This window comes from Rhinoraja longicauda, chromosome 21 (assembly GCF_053455715.1).
Source record: "Rhinoraja longicauda isolate Sanriku21f chromosome 21, sRhiLon1.1, whole genome shotgun sequence".
Lineage (NCBI taxonomy): Eukaryota > Metazoa > Chordata > Chondrichthyes > Rajiformes > Arhynchobatidae > Rhinoraja > Rhinoraja longicauda.
In genome coordinates, this window is record NC_135973.1 from 27238831 (window position 1) to 27265620 (window position 26790).

A 26790-nucleotide genomic window follows, 5' to 3' on the forward strand; every position below is an offset into this window, starting at 1 on the left:
GCAGTGCAGAAAGAGGGGGGGAAAAAAAGAAAAATAAATCGTTACAACAATATCAAAGCAATCAAACACAAGTCCCCTCCACCCTTCCCCCAAGCTCCCAACAATGGCCATTTGGGTGAACGCACTTCACGTTGAAATGCTGGAGCAATTAGGTTTCAGTGAGTTCATCCTGTGCTAGAGGACTTCACAGTCATTTATGGAAAAAAATACAATAAAACACCGTTGCCTAGCAGCAACGTCCTTAGAAAGAATGGCAGAGCGTTTTCCATTTAGAAGCTGGGTTACAACATAGAAGCATTCTGTCCACTGGAGCTCAACTTAAAGGAAAATCAAAGATACACGCAAAGTGCAGGAGTAACTCAGCGGGTCAGGTAGCATCTCTGGGGAATGTAGATAGGTGATGTTTTGGGTCGGGGCCCTTCTTCAGACTGATTGGGGGGGATGGGGGACAGGAAGCAAGAAAGGACCAGGGCTAATCAGGACCGACAACAGATGACCTCAGGCATCCGAACTTTTCATCTCCAACTGCCGGCGTGACATTAACCGCCTCAAATTCTCCACTCCCCTGACTAACTCTAACCTCTCCCCTCCTGAACGTGCAGCCCTCCACTCACTCCGCAACAACCCTGACTTAGTCATCAAACCCGCTGACAAGGGAGGTGCTGTGGTAGCCTGGCGGGCTGACCTCTACTAGACCGAGGCCAGACGACAACTCTCAGACACCTCTTCCTACTTATCCCTGGACCATGACCCCACCGACGAACACCAGACCTTAATCATCAGCACCATCACGGACCTCACCATTTCTGGCGCTCTACCCTCTAATGCCTCCAAACTTATCGTTCCCCAGCCCCGCACGGCCTGATTTTACCTCCTACCTAAAACCCATAAACAGAACTGTCTCGGCAGACCCATTGTTTCTTCCTGCTCATGTCCCACCAAACTTATTTCCACAAGAAACAAGGAACTGCAGATGTTCGTTTACGGAAAAAAAGACACAAAGTGCTGAAGTAACTCGACAGGTCCGGCAGCATCCGTGGAGATCATGGAGAGGTGATGTTTCGAGTTGGGACCTTCTCAGACACGAAACGCCACCTATCCATGTTCTCCAGAGATGCTGACTCGCTGAGTTACTCCAGCACTTTGTGTCTGTCTTTGGAACAAACCAGCGTCTGCGGTTCTTTGCTTCTACATGCCCGATCTCTAGGGTGGATAGAGAACATCTCATTGCAGTGCTTCAATATAACAGGCAGGGGACTTGGTGCCATGCCCAATATTATTTCCCTCACTTAAGATGTACTGAGTATAGTAGTTGGGATGTTATGTCACAGCTAGACCAGACATTGGTGAGGCCACCTTTGGAATATTGTGTTCAGTTTTGGTCACCCAGTCCCAGGAAGATAGGATGGTCAAGAAGGCTTTCGGCACATTGGTCTTCGTCAGTCAGAGCACTGAGTAAAGAGGTTGGAAGGTCATGTTGCAGTTGTATAAGACATTGGTGTGGCCACATTTAGAGTTTTGGTCACCCTTTTGTAGGAAGGATGTTGTTCAGCTACAAAGGGTGCAGCGAAGATTCATGAGGACGTTGCCAGGATGCGAGGGAGAGGTTGAGCAGGCTGGGACTTTACGCCTTGGAGCACAGAAGGATGAGAGGTGAGCTTTAAGAATAAGGGGTAGGCCATTTAGAACGGTGATGAGGAAAAACGTTTTCAGTCAGAGAGTTGTGAATCTGTGGAGTTCTCTGCCTCAGAAGGCAGTGGAGGCCAATTCTCTCGATGCTTTCAAGAGAGCGCTAGATAGAGCTCTTAAAGATAGCGGAGTCAGGGGGTATGGGGAGAAGGCAGGAACGGGGTACTGATTGTGAATGGAATGGCGGTGCTGGCTCGAAGGGCCGAATGGCCTACTCCTGTACCTATTGTCTATTGTTTATTGTCTTATAGAGGTATATAAGACCACGAGGGGAATAGATAGGGTCAATGCACAGAGCCCTTTACCCAGAGTAAGGGAACAAAGAACCAGAGGGTACAGGTTTAAGGTGAGAGGGGAAAGTTTTAATAGGAACCTGAGGGGCAGCTTTTTGCACACAAAGGGTGGTGGGTATATGAAACGAGCTGCCGGAAGAGTTAGTTGAGGCAGGTACTATCACAACATTGAAAAGATATTTGGACAGGTACTTGGATAGGAATGGTTGAGAAGGATGTGGGCCAAACACATGCGGTGGGACTAGTGTAAATGGGGCGTCTTGGTTGGAGCGGGCAAGTTGGGCTGACGTTTCCACGCTGTACCACTCTATGCATCTATGTTTGAGATAACTTATCCAGTTATTATCATGTTGCTTCTTGGTGAGCAGAGGCTAGGCACAGTGCTTCCCACACTGGTGGGACCGTGCTGGCTGCAGGCTGCCGTGGGACTTCCACAAGGGGGGGTGTGAAAGACACTACATAGGTGCGAGTCTCCGTTCTTGTTGAAGTGGCAACAGATTGGAATAGATTCTCAGTCAAATAACGAGGGCCGTTGTGCTCCGCACGTGATGTTAAACCAAAAGCTGTTTGCTTTCTCGCAAAGATACAACTATGTGACATCTGGCATCATCATGAGTGCTTTACAGTCAGTCAAGTATGCTTGAAGTGTTATCATTGATGTCACGTGGAAGGCATGGCAGCCTATCTGTGCCACTGCATGCACAAACCAACTGCAATGTGATAAAGGACATAAAGTGCTGGAGTAACACAGCGGGTCAAGCAGCATCTCTGGAGAACATGGATAGGTGACGTTTCGGGTCAGGACCCTTCTTCAGGTTGACTGCAGGGGCGGTGGAAGCTGGAAGGGAGGAGGGACGGGACAAAGTGAGGCAGGTGAACACGAGTGAGGGGGTTGTTTCGATAGGACAAAGGCTAGAGATGTGACACAAAGGGATTGACGAGCGGCAAATGTAACGCCAGAGGAAGGAGTGTGGGTGGACGAGGAGGTCTTTTGTAAACCAGCACCAGCAGTTCCTTGTTCCTGCACTGAGAATAGGAGTTGGGACATCATGTTGCCAACATACAAGTCGTCAATGAGACCACACTTGGAGTAATGTGCACAGTTCTGGTCGACCAGCCAGGGGAAGGATGGGGCGGAAAGGTTGCAGAAAAGATTCACAAGGATGTTACCGGACATGGAGGGCTTGAGGAGAGGCTGGAAAGGGTCTGCAGAAGGATCCCGACCAGAAACATCACCTGTCCATGTTCTCCAGACATGATGCTTGACCCCACTGAGTTACTCCAGTACCTTTGTGTAAACCAGCAATAGCAGTTCTTTGTTTCTTCAACGTGATGATCTTGTGCAGTGGTGCTGATTGAGGGGTAAGTTCTAGCCATGGCTTTGGGATAACTCTCTTGCTCCTCTTCGTGTTAGGGATCTTTGATGTGCACTTGAGGCAGGACCCAAGTTAGACATCTCTGATTAAAAAACTGTGCTTCCAACAATGTTGCACTTTCTCAGTGCTGTACCTATTGTCAAAAGGCCATAAGTAATAGGAGCAGAATTAGGCCATTCAAGTCTACTACGCCATTGAATCATGGCTGATCTATCTCTCCCTCCTAACTTCATTCTCCTGCCTCTGACATCCATACTAATCAAGAATCTGTCTGTCTCTGCTTTAAAAATATCCATTGACTTGGCCTCCACAGCCTTTTGCGGCAAAGAATTCCACAGATTCACCACCCTCTGACTAAAGAAATTCCTCCTCATCTCCTTCCGAAAGGAGAGCACTCAAGCTGAATCTTTGTGCTCTTGTAACTAGTTTGTGGTTTGAAGCCACAAGCTTCTGACTCAGAGACAAGAGTAGGACGTGGAGCTTCAGCTCACACAGCCTGAAGCAAGTTCCACAGTACAGCTGAATGTGGAGCGGAAAGGCTGTGGCCAATATTCATCCATCGGCCAACATCAGCCAAAACCAATTAGCTAGCCTTTCATACAGCTCAAAAAAACACAAGGTGCTGGAGCAACTAAGCGGGTCAGGCAGCATCACTGGAGAACATGGACGAGCGACGTTTCAGGTCGGGACCCTGCAGTCCGTTTCGGGTTGGGACCCTTCTTCAGACTGAAGGTGAGACAGGTTCCCACCTGAAACATCACTTATCCATATCCTGCAGAGATGCTGCCTGACCCACTTGAGTTACTCCAGCACTTTGCATCCCCTTCCTCTCTGTTATCAGTCTTCTGAACGGTCCTTCCATAAGCTAGGGTCCTGTCCAATTCACCTCTACCCAATTGCGGACATTGGACTTTGTCTTTGGAACTGATGCACCACAATGCTGAGCATTACATTCTGCACTCTGTATCTTCCCCTTTGCTCGATCGATTATGCTTGAGTTTGACTTGATTGTATGGATATTTTCTGATCTGTTTGGATAGCATGCAAAACAAAGTTTTCCCCTGTACCTCGTGACCATAAGATACCTCAACCTAAACTTTTCGCCTTGGTCTTGGCTAGTGTGACTTCTGGTTGAAAGCAACACATCACCTATCATATGGCATCTAACACTGAAGAGGCAGAAGGGAACGGAGACAATAGACAATAGACAATAGGTGCAGGAGTAGGCCATTCGGCCCTTCGAGCCAGCACCGCCATTCAATGTGATCATGGCTGATCATTCTCAATCAGTACCCCGTTCCTGCCTTCTCCCCATACCCCCTGACTCCGCTATCCTTAAGAGCTCTATCTAGCTCTCTCTTGAATGTATTCAGAGAGTTGGCCTCCACTGCCCTCTGAGGCAGAGAATTCCACAGATTCACAACTCTCTGACTGAAAAAGTTTTTCCTCATCTCTGTTCTAAATGGCCTACCCCTTATTCTTAAACTGTGGCCCCTGGTTCTGGATTCCCCCAACATTGGGAACATGTTTCCTGCCTCTAATGTGTCCAACCCCTTAATAATCTTATACGTTTCGATAAGATCCCCTCTCATCCTTCTAAATTCCAGTGTATACAAGCCTAGTCGCTCCAGTCTTTCAACGTATGACAGTCCCGCCATTCCGGGAATTAACCTAGTAAACCTACGCTGCACGCCCTCAATAGACCTTTGGAGTGAAAGGAAGAATGGAAGGAAAACACGAAAATAAGGCAAATCCTGCATTCAATGGCTCCCAGTGATGAATAAAACATGGTTATTGGCCCTCCAGAAACCAGAGACGAATCTGATTTTTTTTAAAAAGTGGGTAAACTGATGGACGGAGCGGAGAGTTGAATCTTGTATCCGGCATTGCTGCCAATAATGTGCCCTCCTGACCTGTTCCACACTTCAGGCAGAGTTCTCTGTAAATTCACTTTGCACGATTGACTCTGCGGTTGTTATAAACCCCAGCTTAAAAAATGATTTCGACGGCAGAGCACGAGGAAGTCCGCTTACCTGTGATCGTGTAAGGATAGTAATTCCAGGCCTTCTCCGTTATATAAAATATTCGAGGTACTACTGCCCTGGCCCAGCTGGGGAGTTTGCTGTGCAACGAAAAGAAAACAAAAGTGCGATCAGTGTCCGCTTGCAGCATTGTGGGCAAACAGGAAGCATTGGAGACTGCTTCAGACCATACTCAAAGTGAAGAAATGTTGCAACACAAAACAAGTGGACACCATCGACAGATTAGCGAGAGCAGTATTATATTTTCCGTGACACATCCCAGCCAGTACCATCTCATACCTCCATAGGAAAGATGCCCTTCGGCTGGCAATGGAATTCTGAAGGATGTTTGGGCAGCACAGAGGCGCTGCTGGTAGAGCTGCTGCCTTACGGCACCGTAGGCCCAGGTTCGATCCTGACCTCGGGTGCTGTCTGTGTGGAGTTTGCACCTTCTCCCTGTGACAGCCTGGGTTTCCTCCCACATCTCCGACCTGTGGGTTTGTAGGTTAGTTGGCTTATGTAAATTGCCCTGAGTGCATGGGGAGTGGATGAGAAGGTGGGGTAACATAAAACTAGTGTGGGCGGGCGGGTGATCGATGGTCGGTGTAGACTCGGTGGCATGAAGGCCCTGTTTTCATGCTGTATCTCTAAAATCTAACTTGTTGCTACGGCTCAAGGGACTGAATTAAAGAGAGAGGCTGCATAGGCTAGCACTATATTCCTTGGAGCATATGAGGCTGAGGGGTGATCAGAGGGGTGATCAGAGGGGTGAGGAGTGTGCAAAAACCATGAGGGGAATAAATAGGGCGAATGCATACAGTCTTTTTCCCAGAGTAGGGGAATCAAGAACTAGAGAGCATAGGTCTCAGTGAGAGAGGCAAGATTTAATAAGACACTAAAGGGCAGCGTTTTTCCACAGAGCGTACGTATATGGAACGAGATAGACAATAGACAATAGGTGCAGGAGGAGGCCATTCGGCCCTTCCAGCCAGCACCGCCATTCAATGTGATCATGGCTGATCATTCTCAAACAGTACCCCGTTCCTGCCTTCTCCCCATACCCCCTGACTCTGCTATCCTTAAGAGCTCTATCTAGCTCTCTCTTGAGATGCCAGGAGTGGTTGAGGCAGCTATAATAACAAGCTATAAAACACATGAATAGGGAAGGTTGAGAGGAAATGGGTCAAGAGGCCAGCAAATGGGACTGGCATATAAGGGCATCTAGGATGAGTTGGGCCAAAGGGCCTATTTCTGACACAGTGACTGTGATCTTGAATTTAAACTCTACTCAGGGCATGCAGCGTGCCAGCTTTTTTGGAGGAGGGTATGCAAAGACAGAAATTAGGGATCATCCGGGCCTACAACATCCGGGCCTACAGCATCCGGGCCTACAGCATGCGGGCCTACAGCATGCGGGCCTACAGCATGCGGGCCTACAGCATCCGGGCCTACAGCATGCGGGCCTAGAGCATCCGGGCCTACAGCATGCGGGCCTACAGCATCCGGGCCTACAGCATCCGGGCCTACAGCATGCGGGCCTACAGCATCCGGGCCTACAGCATGCGGGCCTACAGCATCCGGGCCTACAGCATGCGGGCCTACAGCGCCCCCCGGGCCTAATACAGGACAAAAGCTGTCCCGTACGAGACAAACCAATTTAGCCCAAAATACGGGATGTCCCGACTAATACGGGACAGTTGGCAACCCAACTAGCACTATCCTACACACTAGGGACAATTTACAATTTACAGAAGCCAATTAACCTATACACCTGTACATCTTTGGAATGTGGGAGGAAACTAAACTAAACTAAACTGAAAGATAGACGAACAAGGAACAGAAAAGATGAACAATATAGAACATAGCTGTACAGCACTGGAATGGGCTCTTCGGCCCAGAATGTTTGTGCAAAACACGATGCCTGTCCATGATCCATATCCCTCTATTCCCTGATCTTCCACGTACCTATCCAAAAGTCTCTTAAACGTCAATATTGTGTCTGCCTCCACCACCACCCCTCACAATGCGTTCCAGGCCCCCACCACTCTCTGTGTAAAAAACTTGCCCGCACAACTCCATTAAAGCTTCTTCCTCTCACCTTATACCTGTGCCCTCTGAGGTTTGATATTTCAACCCTGGAAAGAGGTTCTGACTGTCTACCTCATCTGGGCCTCTCATAATTTTATATACTTCTATCGAGTTCCCTCAACCTCTGACATTCCAGAGAAAACAATCTATCCAACCTCTCCTTGTAGATTAAATGCTCTAATCCAGGCAGCATTCTGGTAAACCTCCTCTGCACCCTCTCCAAAGCCTCCACCTCTTTCCTGTAATGGGGCGAGCAGCAAACAAATGCAAGAACGGCCTTGGATATCGGGAGCACGGCACTGGAGCAGGGCTCAACAATAGATGTGCAAAATTGTAGGCCGATGCTCGGCATTTAAGTGAGGTAAAGTTATTCAGATATGAAAATATCATTCTGGGAAAGCACAAAAGGACGTCTCTATTAAGTTGCTTCCATGGAGTAGAAGGCAAGAAATCATTCAAGACAGAACAGTTAATGAATAATGACAAAACGCAACTGTATGCTTTAGCTGGATGCCTTTTGACAGGTATTTCGAGATCAATTGTGCAATGTACTGCAAGCATCCATTTCACTCAATAGATTTGATTGAACATGCGAGACGTGGCGAGTTATACAATGTGGTTGCGTAAACTAGAAAGATTGCAGTTGACTGCGGGCCAAATTCTGAATCAAACTCAGAATCCATATGCACCAAGATGTTGATTTATTCACAAAATGCTGGAGTAACTCAGCAGGTCAGGCAGCATCTCGGGAGAGAAGGAATGGGTGACGTTTCGGGTCGAAACCCTTCTTCTGAAGAAGGGTCTCGACCCGAAACGTCACCCATTCCTTCTCTCCTGAGATGCTGCCTGACCTGCTGAGTTACTCCAGCATTTTGTGAATAAATAGGAACAGAGTGAGGCCATTCAATCATGGCCAATCTATTTTTCCTTCTCAACCCCATTCTCCTGCCTTCTCCCCATAACCTTTGACACCCTTACTAATTAAGAACTTATCAATCTCCAGTTTAAAAATACCCAATGACTTGGCCTTCACGGCCGACTGTGTCAATGGATTCCACAGATTCACCACATTCTTGCTAAATAAATTCCTCCTCATCTCCATTCTAAAGGTACATCCTCATTACAATCTTGATCCTAACATGGACCAAAGAGCTGAAGTCCAGAGGTGAATTGAGACTGCCAACCGTTGACATTAAGGTAATCTGTAAATAAGGATCCTTAATCCAAACTAAAGTCGACTGGCATCAATGCGGAAATACTCCAACGCTTGTGGGTCTACCTTCCACAAAGGAAGGTGGCGGTAGCCTTTGGAGATCAATATCTTCACCCCAGGACATCCCAGTTATCAGGGCAGAGTCCTGGCCCATCCTCTTATCCTGCTTCACCAATGAGCTTCCTTTCAGCATGAAGAGGGTCATTTGCTGATGATAGTGCACTATTCAATTGCATTTGCAACTCTACAGCAAAGGATGCAATGAGCAGGCATGGGTGTTAGGAAGCAAGTGCCATTCACATCACTAAAACGTCAGGCAAGGACCATCTCCAGCAAGAGAGAGTCTAACCACCCACCCCTTGTATTCAATGCCATTAATGATGTTACGTCCCCCGTCATCAAGACCAGTTAACCATTGACTAGAAACTCAACTGGAACAGCCACATAAATACCATGGCGACAGAGGGCGGCATAGTGGTAATGTTTCTCTCACCATGCCAGAGACCCATGTTCGGTCCTGCCTACGGGTGCCGCCTGTACGGAGTTTGTACCGCGGCCAAGTGGGCTTTCTCCTGGTGCTCCGGTTTCTTCCCACACTCCAAAGACGTACAGCTTTGTAAGCTAATTGACTTCAGTAAAATTGTAAAAATTGTCCCTACTGCGTAGGAAAGTGCTACTTTATGGGGTGATCGCTGGTCAGCATGGACTCAGTGGGCTGAAGGGCCTGTTTCCACGCTGTATCTATAAAGTCTAAATTTTAAAGCAGACACGTGCCTGTGTATTTTGTGGCAACCAATTCGCCTCATGACACCCCAAAACCTTTCTACTATCTATAAGGCTCAAGTCAGGATCAAGGTGGAATATGTAGGAAGGTGGAAAATGTTGGTTAGGCCTGATTGGGAATAATGTGTTCAGTTCTGGTTGCCATGCAACAAGAAAGATGTGATAACCAGGAACTGCAGATGCAGGTTTATACTGAAGATATGCACAAAGTGCTTGGAGCAACTCAGATGGTCAGCCAGCATCCCTGGAGAAAAAGGATGGGGGAGGTTTCGGGTCAGAACCCTTCTTCAGTCAGGTCAGGTGTCCTGCTTCTGAGCTGCATCAGACCACGAGTCCGCAACTCCAATGATCTTATTTTTGTCCCATTCTCATTTCAGAACCGCGCGGTGTGACAACTAGTTAGTGCTCTACCCTGACCTTTCTCCTGAGTGCCAAGCAGAGTTAATGGCAGCCTGATCCATTCTCCAGCGGAGCAATAAATGAAGTCAGCCCTCCTAAAACTGCTAAATTAGACCCAATAACACGTGCAGGCACACAGCAAACATCGTGTCAAATTACTCCCCACGAGAAGATAAATGTCCTGCATTATAAAATGGCGGGAGAAGGCAATTTATCCACGCTGTTCACACTCTTGTCAGTCCCAGCGCAAATCATCAGGGCAGCTTTGAATAATGTGCTTCCAGAAATAGCACTCTCAGGGCTTAAATTGAAAAATTGCACAAAGGGATAAAAATAACAGGATAACGAGCTTCATCACGTCTATATTTAGCCTCGCAGCTTAACGAAAAGGCCAATGGCACATGTCTATGACGTAACTTCACACTATTCATCTCTCACCTACATTGTCAGGGGACGTGCCTTGATAGCCTGACGGATGACGTGCTCAACGAAAAACACCGCGCTGCAATATTCATTATTAAACGCAACATTAAGGAACGGGAAGAGCTGCCTGGATTCCTACTGTGACTTATTAAATACTTCAAACCTCGCAGCGAGGGATGGGTTGTGTGTCTTATCAGAAACAGAATGACGTGCAATAAAACTATACCCTCAATAATTCAGATGACTGTAACATATCAATAATATATCGAAATGCATTAAACAAAGACGGCACTGGGAAATATATAGAATGCATTTCGCATGCTATATATTTATCCTACGCCTATCTCTATGGTTGCAGCTTACTCAATGTCATAGAGCTTTGTGATTCATAGTCAGAAGAGCCCCTGATCTGAAGAAGGGTCCCGACCTGAAACGTCACCCATCCCTTTGCTCCAGTCTTAAGGTCATAAGTGAGAGGAGTAGAATTAGGCCATTCAGCCCATCAAGTCTACTCCGCCATTCAATCATGGCTGATCTATCTCTCCCTCCTAACCTCATTCTCCTGCCTTCTCCCCATAACTTCTGACACCCGTACTAATCAGAGATGCTGCCTGACCTGCTGAGTTACTCCGGCATTTTGTGTCTATCTGTGGCATCTTGATAACTACGTTGTTCTTTTGCTGTAAAAGCAGAGAGTTTGGGAAGAACTCAGCAAGTCAGGCAGCATCTGTGGAGGAAAAGGCTGAGTAGACGAGGCAGATCTGAGATTTCCCCATATTCAGAGACAGGCAAGTCTATAACTGGAGTGTTTCGGAGCACGGATTTCCACTTGACAAAGCAACTGCCCAGGGTTCCCAACACTGTTCCAATGGGATCTTCAGAGTGCAAGATCTGCATACTTGCCTGCGCTCGGGAAATGTACCCGCTGAGAAATGCAGAGGGAGGGAGCTCAATCCTTGTGCCAATTTAAAATGTCAAGAAAAGGTGGGAGAAAATGTAGGAACCTAGCAGAGAACAATGTAGAACTGTAGCCATATAGAACGTCTCATTACTGTCATCTCGCTCTTCTCCAAATTCAAAGTCTCCGCCAACAACAATGCCAGGACCACGAGTTTTGGAATTCCCCCTCTAGACTTTGTGTCTCTACCACTCTTTCACCTTATAAAACGCCCCTTAAAAATCTCCTTTTTCACCAGCCCTGTCTTTATCTGTTCTTGCATGTCTTGGCTTCAATATGTAGAACGGCATGGTAGCGCAGTGATGGAGTTGCTGCCTTACGGCTCCAGAAACCCGGGCTTGATCCCGACTCCAGGTGCTGTCTGTGCGGAGTTTGCACATTTTCCCCGTGACCGCGTGGGCTTTCTCCGGGTACTCTGGTTTCCTCCCACATTCCAAAGACGGGCAGGATTGGAGGTTAATTGGCTTCTGTAAATTTGCCCTGGGGCGTGGGATAGGATTAGTGCCTGGGTGATCTTTGGTCTTCAGACTTCAGAGATACAGCACAGAAACAGGCCCTTCGGCCCACCGAGTCCGCGCTGACCAGCGATCACCCCGTACACCAGCACTGTCCTACACACTTGGGACAATTTACAATTTTTACCGTAGCCAATTAACCTAAAACCTGTACGTCTTTGGAGTGTAGGAGGAAATGGGAGCACCCGGAGAAAGCGCACTCAGTCACGGGGGAACGTGCAAATTCCATACAGACAGCACCCGTGGTCAGGATCGAACCCGGGACTCTGGCGCTGTAAGGCAGCGACTCGCCCACTGTGCCACCGTGCCACTGCGGTCGGCATGGACGCGGTTGGGCCAAAGGGTCTGTTTCCATGCTGTATCTCCAAAACTCCAATACTTGTTTTGATTCACTGTTCGTGACGCACTTTGGGACATTTTGCTACTTTAAAGACGTCTATGAATAGAACTGTTGTTACTGAACAGAATTGGTTATTTCTCCCTTCCCTCCAGAACGAGACAATGCAACAGAGACGAACCCACACCCACATTGGTAAACTTGCTCCGGTGCAATAAACATAATTAGTTTTTTGTGTACATTCCAGATTTCCATTAACACTTCCACTGCCCTTCACATCATTTAGAATAATGGCCAATTTAGAATATTGCATTTCCCTTCTGAAGGCCCTTTGAGCTGCGACTGTGGAAGCCCATCAGCCGCTAGGGCCCAGATTGACATATTTCATTTAATTGCTGCAATTTTGGCTGCAGTGAGCACTTGCATGTTTTTGCAAAGCAATGCTAAGTTGTTCCAAATGCTTTTAGCTCCGAGTAGTTTGGGCAATTAAACCACACGGGACAGAGGATGTTAGGAATCAATACAAGTCAGTGTAAAGCTAAATCAAGCCTTGCATTTCCATAGCAGCCTTGCGGATGTTAGAATGCCTCAAAGCACATTACAGTCACAGAAGGGTCTCGACCAGAAACGTCACCCATTCCTTCTCTCCCGAGATGCTGCCTGACCTGCTGAGTTACTCCAGCATTTTGTGAATAAATACCTTCGATTTGTACCAGCATCTGCAGTTATTTTCTTATACTTACAGTCACAGAAGCTCTTTTTTTGACTGGTAGCCAGCACAGTTGCATCTTTTAGACTGCAGACTTTAGAGATACAGCACAGAAACAGGCCCTTCGGCCCACTGAGTCCACGCCGACCAGCGATCACCCCGTCAAATCATGCACTAACACCAGCCTACACACGTACTGAACCCAATTAACCTACACACCGATTTATTCACAAAATGCTGGAGTAACTCAGCAGGTCAGGCAGCATCTCGGGAGAGAAGGAATGGGTGACGTTTCGGGTCGAGACCCTTCTTCAGACCTGTGTGTCTTTGGAGTGTGGGGAGGAACCTGGAGCACCTGGGGAAAACCCACGCGGTCACAGGGAGAATGTACAAACTCCATACAGACAGCATCCATACTCAGGATCGAACCCGGGTCTCTGGCGCTGTAAGGCAGCAACTCCACCGCTGCGCCACCGTGCTGCCCATGATTTATACTTATCGTGCCCCTCATGCCTTAATGGAAAAATCATCTGTTGTAGGTGTTGGTTGAGGTCTGAATATTGTCCAGAAGACTAGAGATAATCTGGTGTCTACCCCTTCCTCAAAATAGTTCTCCCTCAGGGACTCAGTTGAGATTGTTATGTTTAATTCTCAGGAGTTGGAACAAAACTGGCAACCATCTCAGGGCACAGTGGCGCAAGTGGTAGAGTTGCTGCCTTACAGCGCCAAGGGCCTAGGTCCGATCCTGACTACACGTGCTGTCTGTGCGGAGTTTGTATGTTTTCCCTGTGGGTTTTCTCTGGGTTAGTTCCACACTCTGGAGAGGTGCAGGTTTGGACCTTAATTGGCTTCTGTAACTTATCCCTGGTGTGTAGGATAGAACTAGTGTACAGGTGATGGCTGGTCGGCGCGGACTCGATCGGCCGAAGGGCCTGTTTCCTCGCTGTATCTCTAAACTAAACATGAAACGCAAGACCGCCAACCAGTGATTGCAAGCAGAGAAATCAAGAGGACTAGGATCTCCACCATGTAGCCTAATCCCCCTAAATTAAGGCAATAATCTGCTAGTGCTGCAGTTCTGGCCACTAGTCACTGCTCTCCCTCTGGAAGGTGAGTATCAGACGTGGACAATGTAAGCTTGCATCGTTTATATCTCCAAACACATGTCCCTCTTACTGCTAAAATTCCAGTCAATCAGCTTGTGGGTAATTTGTATTGCAATTGTATTGTATTGTATTGTAATTTGTATTGTATTTGTCTGCACCTTTCACTCTCGCCCAACCCACACCAAAACTCCAATTAAAATGTCAATAAACATTATGAATAAATGAAAGGCTCTGATCACTTGTTTGAAAAGGCGAAGGGAAATAATCTCTTATTGCAGATTTATCAAAGGCAGTGGCACAAGGCTGAATCCTTTACAACGTTTCGGAAAGCTTATTTGCCAGAATGCTGAAGATAGATCGACACAAAGTGCCGGAGTAACTCAGCGGCTCAGGCAGCACCTCTGGAGAAAAAGGAATAGGTGACGTTTCGGGTCGGAAACCCTCTTCAGACTCGATGGGCGGCATTTCGGGTCGGAACCAGAATGCTGCCTGGATTAAAGTGTTTCAGCTGCAGGGAGAGGTGGGATAGGCTTGGACTGCTTTCTCTGCGACGCAGGAGGTTGACAGAAGTATATAAAATGATGAGAGGCATAGATAGATAAGGTCGATAGTCAGACCCATTTCCCCCCAGGGTGGAAATGTTCAACACTAGAGGGCATATCTTTAAGGTAAGAGGGGGAAAGTGTAATGGAGATGTGCGGGCCACGTTTTTTTACACAGTGAGCGGTGGTGGGTGCCTGGAACGTGTAGCCAGGGGTGGTGGTGGAGGCAGATACGATAGTGGTGTTTAAGAGGCTTTCATACAGGCACATGGAAGTGCAGGAAATAGAGAGGTATGGATCATGTACAGGCAGATGAGATCTGTTTATCATGGCTTCATGGTGTGCACAAACATGGTGGGCTGAAGGGCCCAAACCTGCGCTGTACTGTTTGTTCTATGTTCTTAAATCCATTGGGTAGATGGCTTATCTCAGCCTGAGCTCTTTCCTATCGCAGTGCACCATTTTATTGTGCAATCGTAATTGTGCCGCTTGTGGGCACAATACAGATGATGCGGGGGAGGATGGACTGCTGCAGAACAATTGGCTCACTTTCAATTGTGAGCCATTCCATCGATGGGAACCATGGAAATCCCTGTGTTGATATATCCCCATTTCAGCTCATCACAGGGCAATTTCCAACCCAAGAAGTATTCGTGAAGTGTTGTCGGCAATCATTCAAGTAAAGATTGAATCCATCAAGAACATGCACTCTGACAGAAAGTCGAACGTTTTTAACAGAATTGACGCGTAATACGACATTTGATAGATCTTGCTTTCAAACGAAAGAAAAAGCTGAGCTGAACCACGAAGATTAGTGAGATCTGACAGGAGCGGGGAGGTTGGATTAGCACAACATTACTTTGGAGTCCGGAAGATTTCCAGTCCGCATTCAATTACTGTTGACTGAAACTTCAGCTGACCTCTGGGTGAATGGTGGCGCAGCTGGTAGAGCTGCTGCCTCATAGCGCCAGAGAGCCCGGTTCCATCCTCACCATAGGTACTGTCCATGTGAAGTTTGTATGTTCTCCTTGTGACCGCATGGGTTTCCTCCGGGTACTTCAAATCCCACAGACGTACCGATTTACAGGTTAGTTGGCCTCTGTGAAAATTGTCCCTCGTGTTTAGTTCAGTTTGCTACTTTATTTTTCGTTTTGTTTTTCGAGATACAGCGCGGAAACAGGACCTTCGGCCCACTGAGTCTGCGCTGGCCTGCGATCCCTAACAGTATCCTATACACGAGGGGAAATTTACAATTTTTACCAGAGAAATTTAACGCACAAACTTGTATGTCTTTGGAATGTGGGAGAAAACCGGAGCACCTGAGGGAAAACCCACGCGGTCACGGGGAGAACGTACAAACTCCATACAGGCAGCACCCGTAATCAGGATTGACACCCGCCCGGTCTCTGGCGCTGGAAGGCAGCAACTCTACCACTGCGCCACCATGCCGCACTTAATGTGTTGGAAGTGGATGGGAAAGTGGGATAATATGAAACTAGTGTGAACGGATGATCGATGGTCGGCATGGACTTGGTGGGCCAATGGACCTGTTTCCACATCGTATGTCTGAACTAAACTAAACTGGAATAAAAAGGCCAAGCACATGCACTGCAGAGTTGTAAGTCAGACTGCACAAAAATGCAGGGTTTAGACAAATTCATAGCTGCATCAAGGTTGCGCTTGCCTGTGCTCTCCCTCTGGCAGGTGAGTATCAGACATGGACAATGTAAGCTTGCATCTTATATCTCCAAACAATTCCAGTCACTCAGCTCATGGATGGAAACAGTGGACGGCTGATCGCTGGTCGGCACAGACTCGTTTGCACGCTTTATCTCTAAAGAAAAAAACGTGGTCTCGGGCGCTGCGAGAACCGTTCCTGGTTCAGACTCCATGCCACTCACGTACGCATTAGTTAAAAAGTTCATCTGTTACTTGTCATGGTTATGGCAGTGCCACTTCCCACCCCACCAGTCCTCGTGCTAAATGCTGTCTTGAAGATGTTTTTGAACCACTTCATGTGCAACGTGTAACTACCATGCAGCAAGTGCCAGGAAAAGGCCCCGCAGACATGGACAACACTAGCTTGCATCTTATATCTTATATCTTGTGTCTTATATCTTGTGTTGTATATTTGTATAGGAAAGCAGGCAGCATGATGGCGCATGGAGACCCGGGTTCGATCCTGACCACAGGTGCTGTCCGTGTGGAGCTTGTACGTTCTGTAACCCAATAGGTTTTCACTGGGTTTCCTCCCACACTCCAAAGACGTACAGGTTTGCAGGCTAATTGGCTTCGGTAACATTTGTAAATTGTCCCTATTGTGTGTAGGATAGTGTTAGTGTGCGGGGGTCGCTAGTCGGCGCGGACTCAGTGGGCTGAAGGGCCTGTTTCCGCGTTATATCTCAAAACCAAAGTAAACTAAACATTTGTTGTAGGAAGGAACTGCAGATGCTGGTTTAGACCGAAGACAGACACAAAAAACTGGAGTAACTCAGCGGGGCAGGCAGCATCTGTGAAGAAGGGTCCCGACCCGAAACGTCACCCTTCTATCCAGAGACGCTGAGTTACTGCAGCATTTTGTGTCTAAACTAAACATTGGATTGCAACTAAGAGCTGATGTAACTTCACTCAGCTTGACAGTCAGCGTATTGATTTGGGCAGAAATTAACTACGCCAGGAACTGTAATGGGACCACATGCCCAGCTGGCTACCTGCAGCAAAGAAGTTGGACTCACATATCGACAGGGACAAGTGCTCCAGACTCAGCGAGGGGCTGTGATCTGTCATGCCTTTTCTATCTGTGTGGATAATGTGACGTGCAAACTTCTCCCGGGAAGGCCACAAGTCACGAATGTGGTTAAAAAAAAAAGGTAAAGGATAAATCAAAATCTGTGCTGTGTAAAACAAAATCCGTTCTGGGCCCATAATATGCAGAGCCTGTCTTCCTCTGAACACCAAATTTGTATGGGACAGAGGAATATTATCCACACTCTCCACTCCCAAGTGCCACACAATGAACTGAAACGTGGATACAAGGATACTCTACTGGACGGTTTGCAAGATAAAGAATTTCACTTTGCCAGCACTTTGCACACATGACAATAAAGGCACCATTGAACTGTACACCTCCCACCACTTCACAGGGCCGATTACACCAGGCTGGTCGGGCAGGAGAAACCATTAAACTGGTTAGGGTGTAGAAAGAACAATGCACATCCCCACAGGAAAGGGGAAACATTGCACTGTGAATCATAACTGCGGAAGTCTCTTGGTTTTCAACAAACATCCTTAAGAAGTCAGGAGAAGTTATCCGGTGCTGTGGAACAGTGATTTTTGTTTAGAAATATAGGAATCAAAAAAAAATTTTGTTGCCACTTTGAAGGTTCTACCCTAACTACCTCTGGCCCCTCCTGCACCGATTTTCTGTATGTATCAGAAATTGGAATTTAGAAGCCGATCTGTACGAGGACACGGAGAATGGGTACAATCTAGTTATTACTGGATGGTCCGGTTTTCTCCCACATTCCAAAGGTGTGCAGGTTTGTAGGTTTATTCGCCTTTAATTAGCCCTAGTGTGTAGGATAGAATTGGTGTACGGGTGATCACTGGTTGACTTGGATTCAGTGGGCCGAAGGGCCTACTTCCACAAAGTTATTTGTAAATCCCAGCTCAGGATGTTAACACCATTATTATTACATTATTATGGACCTTTTGTCGTTTAGTCTGTCTATCTATCTATCTCTGTTTCTGTCTATTGTCATGTGTACCGAGGTACAGTGAAAAGCTTGTTTGGTTGCATCATTACAAACAAGGCGTCCACAGTGGACAGATACAGGATAAAGGGAGTAACGTTTAGTGCCAGTCCAGTAGATTACAGATAGTCCAAGGGTCTTCAATGAGGTAGAACTGCACAACTTTAAAACCTTATTTTTTCCTTAATTTAAGAGTGAGGAACTGGAGGTGCAGTTTCTCAATGAAAATAAAAAGACAATAGCCATAAAAGATTTATTTTATGCCATGTATGATGTGAATATGCTTCTTTTTTTTTAAAGAGTATGGGGGAATAGTACTTAAATTATTGGTTGAGACTTGGACAATTGGCCCAGATTCAGGAATTTTCCCTGGAGGCAAATACAGTAACCCCTGACACCCGTACTAATCTAGAATCTATCAATCTCCGCCTTAAAAATATCCATTGACTTGGCCTCCTCAGTCTTCTGTGGCAATGAATTCCACAGATTCACCCCAAATTCCTCCTCATCCCCTTCCCAAAGGAACGCTCTTTAAATTCTGAGGCTGTGACCTCTGGTCCTAGACTCTCCCACTAGTGGAAACATTCTCGCCACATCCACTCTATCCAGGCCTTTCACTATTCGGTAAACTTCAATGAGGCCCCCCCCCCTCATCCTTCTAAACTCAGTCGCATCTGTAGTGGAATCCATACGGGCTAGCACCTGCTAAACATCTGGCAGGGTGCTTTGTCCCATCTGCGGGGTCTCGGTGGCTTACCTGGACAGGTGGACCCTCTTCTCGGTGAACTGGCCTTTTCCATGCACGGGATCTTCGTGTGGTTCATTCTTAACCACTTCCACCCCCTCGCCCTTGTCGCTCTGCTCATGGCTGTGCTTGCTGATGGTGTACAGCTGTCCTATCCTGTACTGTGATCAGAAACAAAAACAAACATGCTGGCGTTAGCATCACGAGCAGTCCAATTCCTACCTGCCTGAGAGAACCGGGAGCACCAAGACTCCCCATTCAGTACACCCAAGTTCAGAGACAGGGCGGCACAGTGGCGTAGCAGTAGAATTGCTGCTTCATGGCGCCAAAGATGTGGGTTCGATCCTGGCCTCAGGTGCTGTCTGTACGGAATTTGTACGTTCTCCCCGTGACTTCCCTCTGGATGGTCCGGTTTCCTCCCACATTCCAAAGGTGTGCGGGTTTGTAGGTTTATTAGCCTCTAATTGTCCCCAGTGTGTAGGATAGAACTGGTGTACGGGTGATCACTGGTTGGCATGGATTCAGTGGGCCGAAGGGCCTACTTCCACGTTGTATCTCTAAACAAAAAGGTACAGTGTGGAAATGGCCCCTTCGATCCCTCGAGTCCACGCCGACCATCAATCACCCTTTCACATTAGTTCTGCTATTCCAATTCTGCATTCGTTCCCTGCACACCTGGGGCAATTTACAGAAGCCAATTAACCTACAAACCTACACACCTTTGGAATGTGGGAGGAAACTGGAGCACCCGGCGAAAACCCACGCAATCACAGGGAGAACGTGCAAACTCCACACAGACAGCAGCCGAGATCAGCATCCAATCCGGGTCTTTGGCGCTGGGAGGCAGCTCATCTACCAGCCGCCCCCACCCCCTGCCCACCTCCAACAACATAACCAGTGCGGGTAGCAGAGTACAATGGCAACTTTGTGAAGGGATGGTGGTTAAGTATTCATGAAGCAAGTTTAATGGGGAAATATGCAGTTCTTTCTGAAAGCCACGGATGTAACAACGGACCCATTGTACAGTTCTGCAAACCCATTACCCATGTAAATCACCACACATTCACACCAAATTTCATGCTGGTGAAGTATCCCCGCCCAAAAGGTCACCTATCTGTTCACTCCACAGATGCTGCCTGACCCACTGAATTCCGCAAGAATTTTGTGTTATGCTCAAATTTCAGGTAATTTAGTTTAGAGATACAGTGTGGAAACAGGCCCTTCGGCCCACCGAGTCCACACCGACTGGTTCTATCCTACAAACCATGTACAATTTACAGAAGCCCATTAAACAACAAACTAGCACGTCTTCGGAATGTGGGAGGAAACCAGAGCACCCAGAGAAAACCCACGCGGTCACAGGGAGAACATGCGAACTCCGTACAGACAGCGACCGTAGTCAGGATCGGACCTGGGTCTCTGGCGCTGTGAGGCAACAACTCTACCGCTGCACCACTGCGTTGTTAATATTTTGATAAATTATGTTTATTGGTGGAACGTCTGGAACTTTTAATCCATTCAATGACCGGAAGGATCTTTAGTGGTTCATTGGAGTCTGGCTATTCACTACCACGACAATAAAATAAAAATCTATATTTCTGTAGATTTTCGCAGTGACAGGAAGCCCCGCTGGTTGCTACAACCGACAGAATGCCTTTGGAGGTCAGCCACTGCTGTAGAAAATGCTGCAAATGGCTGGACCAAAGCAAGCTCCCATGAATAGTTTAAGAGAAGCCGCTGTAGTGGATGATTTGATTCACAGGTTATGAATAGGGACAACTTCTTGCATCAGGAAAAAAAAATTAAAGGCAGAGCCACAGAATCATACTGCGCGGACACAGGCCGTTCGGCCCAACTGGTCCATGCCGACCAAGACCATTTTCTACCCAAAATGGACGCAAAGTGCTGGAGTAACTCAGCGGGTCAGGCAGCGTCTCTGGAGAACAGGGATAGGTGGCATTTTGGGTCGGGACCCTTATTGTCACCCATTCATGTTCTCCAGAGAAGCTGCCTGACGCGCTGAGTTATGTCAGTACTTTGTGTCCTTCTTTGGAAATATAATCGCTAGGTCAAAATCCTGGAACTCCCTCCCTATGCAACATTGTGGGTACACTCACAACTTGATACTAGAAAGTGACAACATGGCATTGGGGTTCCTGCACCCACACAGTGTGTCCCAGCCAGTGGGTTCCCCCCCCCCAACATCCATACAGTGTCCCAGTCACTGGGTCGTCCCCCCCCCCCCCCCACACAGTGTGTCCCAGTCACTGGGTCCCCCACACCCACACACAGTGTGTCCCTGTTATTGGGTCCCACACACCCACACACAGTGTGTCCCAGTTATTGGGTCCCCCCATACCCACACACAGTGTCCCAGTCATTGTGCCACCCCCCCCACACACAGTGTGTCCCAGTCACAGGGTCCCCCACACCCACACACAATGTGTCCCAGTTATTGGGTCCCCCACACCCACACACAGTGTGTCCCAGTTATTGGGTCCCCCACACCCACACACAGTGTGTCCCAGTCATTGTCCCCCCCCCCCCTCACACACAGTGTGTCCCAGTCATTGTGCCCCCCCCCCCCCCCACACACAGTGTGTCCCAGTCACTGGGTCCCCCACCCGCACACAATCCACCCGCACACAATGTGTCCCAGTCACTGGGTCCCCCCCCCCCCCCCCCCCTCCATCCATACAGAGTGGCCCGGTCACTGGGTCCCTAACTCCCACACACAGTGTGCCCCAGTCACTGGGTCCCCCCACCCACACAACAGAGTGCCCCAGTCACTTTTTCCCCCCCACCCACACACAGTGTGTCCCAGTTATTGGGTCCTCCACACCCACACACATTGTGCCCCAGTTATCGGGATCCCAGCACCGAAATTTACCGAAGCCAATTAACCCGCAAACCTGTACGCCATTGGAGCGTGGGAGGAAACCGAAGCGACCGTGAAAAACCCACACGGTCACAGGGAGAACGTACAAACTCCGTACGAACAGCAACCCTATAATCAGGATCAAACCCAGGTCTCTGGCACAAAAAGGCAGCAACTCTACTGCTGAGCCACCATGCTGCCCTTCACTGTTCCCTTCAATTGATGTAAAAGATCTCCATTATAAAGAATTACCACAATTTCAAATAACAGGACAGCACACCCTGGAGTCGTGACCAATGTTTACCCTTAATCAACATAATTGAAAATGATGATTATCTAATCGTTTTCATCCGATGGGAGTTTGCAAATTAACTGCCATTTCCCTTGGTTTAAAGGTGACTGCCCATCAGATATACTCGAGTATATGTAAAATGCAATGAGATAACTTTGAGTTATTAAAGGCTTTATAACAATGCAAATCTTTAACGCAGGCAGTTATCTTTTCAGCAAAGATAGACTCCGAGAACATCGGAAGGATTTTTGCACAGTACCTGTTTTGTATATATTTTGCCAACTGAATAAAGTTTATTTTGATTTTTAAAAATGCTGGGGTATGTCAGCGGGTCAGGCAGCATCTCTGGAGAAAAGGAATAAGTGACACAAAGGGTGGTGGGTGTACGGAACGAGCAGCCGGGGGAGGTTGTTGATGCAGGGATTATTGCAACGTTTAAGAAACAGCTAGACAGGTAAATGGATAGAAAGGGTTTGGTGGGATATGGACCAAACACAGGCAGGTGAGACTAGTGCAGATGGGACATGACGGTCGGTTTGGGTAAGTTGGGCCGAAGGGCAAGTCTCCACACTGCATGACTCTATGACTGTGACGTTTCGGGTCGAGACCTTTCTTCAGACTGGGAGTCAGGGGGAGAGGGAAACGAGAGATATGAAGAGGTACAAAGAACAAATGAATGAAAAGTATGCAAAAGGACAAATCAAAGGGAGCAATTTTTCAAAATGATTAACGTGCAAAAGGAAGAATTTCTTTTTTTTTTGTGGCTTTTTCAAAGGCGTTGCCCGAAGTCTTTGTGTTGGGAGGAGAGTGCAGCAGTGTACATCACACTCGAGCTCTGCGCAGCACAGGCTGATTGCACCCCATCAATATTCCACACACACGCACCATCCATCTTCACAACCAGGGTCTAATTCCCCTTGCCCCGCAGCGTGATGTTTAACAGATGAGCTCCTTGCTCATTGGGCTCTTAAAATAGCTCCAGTCAGGCAGCCACGTCATCGCTGATGTCAAGAGGCGGCTAAAAATAGCTCCCCTGCTTTGTCGAAGTTAATGATTTGGTTGCAAAACCGAAAACTGCCCAACCTTCAGGCAAGATTCTTCAAGGGAAAAGAGCACGAAACACCAATAAATCATTCAGGGAGGAAAAGAAAGGATCCATTTCTTCACCCTTTGCTCAGCTGTCACGGTCGATAGGGCGGCCTTTCCCGCACAGCCCAACGCCACCTTGTAGCTTGTGCTTCCATTCTGCCAACAAAGAATAAAACGCGAGGCGGCAGAGTGATGCCTCACAGAGCCAGAGACCCGGCTTCGATCCCGACTACGGGTGCTGTCCGTACGGAGTTTGCACGTTCTCTCGTGACCGCGTGGGTTTGCTCCGGGTGCTCCGGTTTCCTCCCACAGTCCAAAGATGTGCAGGTTTCTAGGTTAATTGGCTACTGTTAAAATTGCCCCCGAGTGTGTTGCGTGCGGGTGACCGTTGGTCAGTACGGACTCGATGGGCTGAAGGGCGTTTCCATGCTGTGTAAACTAAACTAAGAACTAACGCCTACAGGGTAAACTGTAAATTGTAAAACATCACACAGAGCACTTCACTGCAGTGTAATCAGAAGATAAACTGCTTACTGAACCAAAGAAGCGATTAGGCTGAAGATAAGGCACAACATGCTGGAGTAACTCAGCAGGACAGGCTGCATCTCTGCAGAAAGAGGATGGGTGACGTTTGTGATGCCAACGATCCGGGTTCAATCCTGGTCTTAGGCACCGTCTGTATAGAGTTTACATGTTCTCTCTGTGACCAGGTGCTTTTACCGTGAGTGTTCCGGTTTCTTTACACTTTAGACTTTAGAGACACAGTGCAGAAACAAGCCATTCCGCCCACCAAGTCCGCGCCGACCAGCGACCATCCCGTACACCAGCGTTAATCTACACACTAGGGATCATTTACAATTTGCAGGAGCCAATTAACCTACAAGCCTGCACGGTTTTGGAGTGTGGGAAGCACCCGGAGAAAACCCACGCATTCACAGGGAGAACGTACAAAGTTTAAAAGAGACGCGTAGGGCATGTTTTTTTTTTTTACATATAGGGTGTGGTGGGTGGGGGCCGGGCACGCGCTGCCAACGGCGGTGATGGAGGCAGTTACGAGAGTGACGTATTAAAAGGCTTTTAGACAGGCACGTGGATATGCAGGGAGTGGAGGTATATGGATCATGTGCGGGCAGATGAGATTTGTTTATCTTGGCATCATGTTTGGAACAGACAAGGTGGGCCGAAGGGCCTGTTCCCCCGCTGCACCGTTCTGTGTAAAACTGAAAGATACTGAGATGATCTGAGGCAAGAAACCAGACTTCATCTTCACGCAAATGTAACACTGGGATATTATCAATATTAGTCACCATTCTCTGGGACTTTCGTTTAGTTTATTGTCATGTACTGACGCACAGTGAAAAGCTTTCGTTGTGTGCTAACCCATCTGGTGAAAGATGGGAAATGATTACAATTGTGCTGTCCCCAATGTACAGATACATGATAAAGGGAATAACGTGAATAACATTTAGTGGAAGATAAAGTCTTGTAAAGTCCGATCAAAGATAGTCCGAGGGTCTCTAATGAGGTAGATAGTAGCTCAGGGCTGCTCTCTAGTTGTTGATAGGATGGTTCAGTTGCCTGATTACAGCTGGGATGAAACTGTCCCTGAATCTGGAGCTGTGCGTTTTCACACTTCTGCACCTCTTGACTGATGGGAGAGGGTGAAGAGGGAGAGGCCGGGTGGTGAGACTGGTCCTTGGTTATGCTGGTGGCCTTGCCGAGGCAGCGTGATGGAGTCAATGGAAGGGAGGTTGGTTTGTGTGATGGTCTGGGCTGCGTCCACAATTCTCTGCAATTTCTTGCGGTCTCGGATGGAGCTGTTCCCAAACCATGCTGTGATGTATCAAGATAAAATCCTTTCTACAGCGCATCTGTAGAAGATCTGTAGCTGACTTCAGAACATAATTCTGCAAGATAATTTCCCGACCCCCTGTTTAAACAATTTATGGCTCTACGTCAAGAAGCCGTGTCCAAGGGCTTTGTTAAAATCTACAGGCATCAAAAAGCTTATTAATAAAAACTACCTCTTACATGTGTCAGGAAGTGATTGTGAAGGCCGTGCAGCGTAGGTTTACTAGGTTAATTCCCGGAATGGCGGGACTGTCATATGTTGAAAGACTGGAGCGACTTGGCTTGTATACACTGAAATGTATAAGATTATTAAGGGGTTGGACACGTTAGAGGCAGGAAACATGTTCCCAATGTTGGGGGTCCAGAACAAGGGGCCACAGTTTAAGAATAAGGGGTAGGCCATTTAGAACGGAGATGAGGAAAAACTTTTTCAGTTAGAGAGTTGTGAATCTGTGGAATTCTCTGCCTCAGAAGGCAGTGGAGGCCAATTCTCTGAATGCATTCAAGAGAGAGCTAGATAGAGCTCTTACGGATAGCGGAGTCAATAGACAATAGACAATAGGTGCAGGAGTAGGCCATTCAGCCCTTCGAGCCAGCACCGCCATTCAATGCGATCATGGCTGATCACTCTCAATCAGTACCCCGTTCCTGCCTTCTCCCCATACCCCCTCACTCCGCTATCCTTAAGAGCTCTATCCAGCTCTCTCTTGAAAGCATCCAACGAACTGGCCTCCACTGCCTTCTGAGGCAGAGAATTCCACACCTTCACCACCCTCTGACTGAAAAAGTTCTTCCTCATCTCCGTTCTCAATGGCCTACCCCTTATTCTTAAACTGTGGCCCCTTGTTCTGGACTCCCCCAACATTGGGAACATGTTATCTGCCTCTAATGTGTCCAATCCCCTAATTATCTTATATGTTTCAATAAGATCTCCCCTCATCCTTCTAAATTCCAGTGTATACAAGCCCAATCGTTCCAGCCTTTCAACATACGAGTCCCGCCATTCCGGGAATTAACCTAGTGAACCTACGCTGCACGCCCTCCATAGCAAGAATATCCTTCCTCAAATTTGGAGACCAAAACTGCACACAGTACTCCAGGTGCGGTCTCACCAGGGCCCGGTACAACTGTAGAAGGACCTCTTTGCTCCTATACTCAACTCCTCTTGTTACGAAGGCCAACATTCCATTGGCTTTCTTCACTGCCTGCTGTACCTGCATGCTTCCTTTCATTGACTGATGCACTAGGACACCCAGATCTCGTTGAACTCCCCCTCCTCCTAACTTGACACCATTCAGATAATAATCTGCCTTTCTATTCTTACTTCCAAAGTGAATAACCTCACACTTATCTACATTAAACTGCATCTGCCATGTATCCGCCCACTCACACAACCTGTCCAAGTCACCCTGCAGCCTTATTGCATCTTCCTCACAATTCACACTACCCCCCAACTTAGTATCATCTGCAAATTTGCTAATGGTACTTTTAATCCCTTCGTCTAAGTCATTAATGTATATCGTAAATAGCTGGGGTCCCAGCACCGAACCTTGCGGTACCCCACTGGTCACTGCCTGCCATTCCGAAAGGGACCCATTTATCCCCACTCTTTGCTTTCTGTCTGTCAACCAATTTTCTATCCATGTCAGTACCCTACCCCCAATACCATGTGCCCTAATTTTGCCCACTAATCTCCTATGTGGGACCTTGTCGAAGGCTTTCTGAAAGTCG

The 26790-nt window shown here is 47.6% G+C and overlaps 1 protein-coding gene across 1 annotated transcript in view; it reads right to left on the reverse strand.

The window, feature by feature from the left end:
* LOC144604080 (cytoplasmic phosphatidylinositol transfer protein 1-like) overlaps positions 1-26790 on the reverse strand; it is a 181761-nt gene that overhangs the window by 60725 nt on the left and 94246 nt on the right. Inside the window, exons 2-3 of the mRNA XM_078418171.1 lie at positions 18962-19110; positions 5392-5480 (exon numbers count right to left, since the gene is read on the reverse strand). Of these exons, the coding sequence (XP_078274297.1) occupies positions 5392-5480; positions 18962-19110 (238 nt within the window). The remainder of the gene's footprint in view (positions 1-5391; positions 5481-18961; positions 19111-26790) is intronic.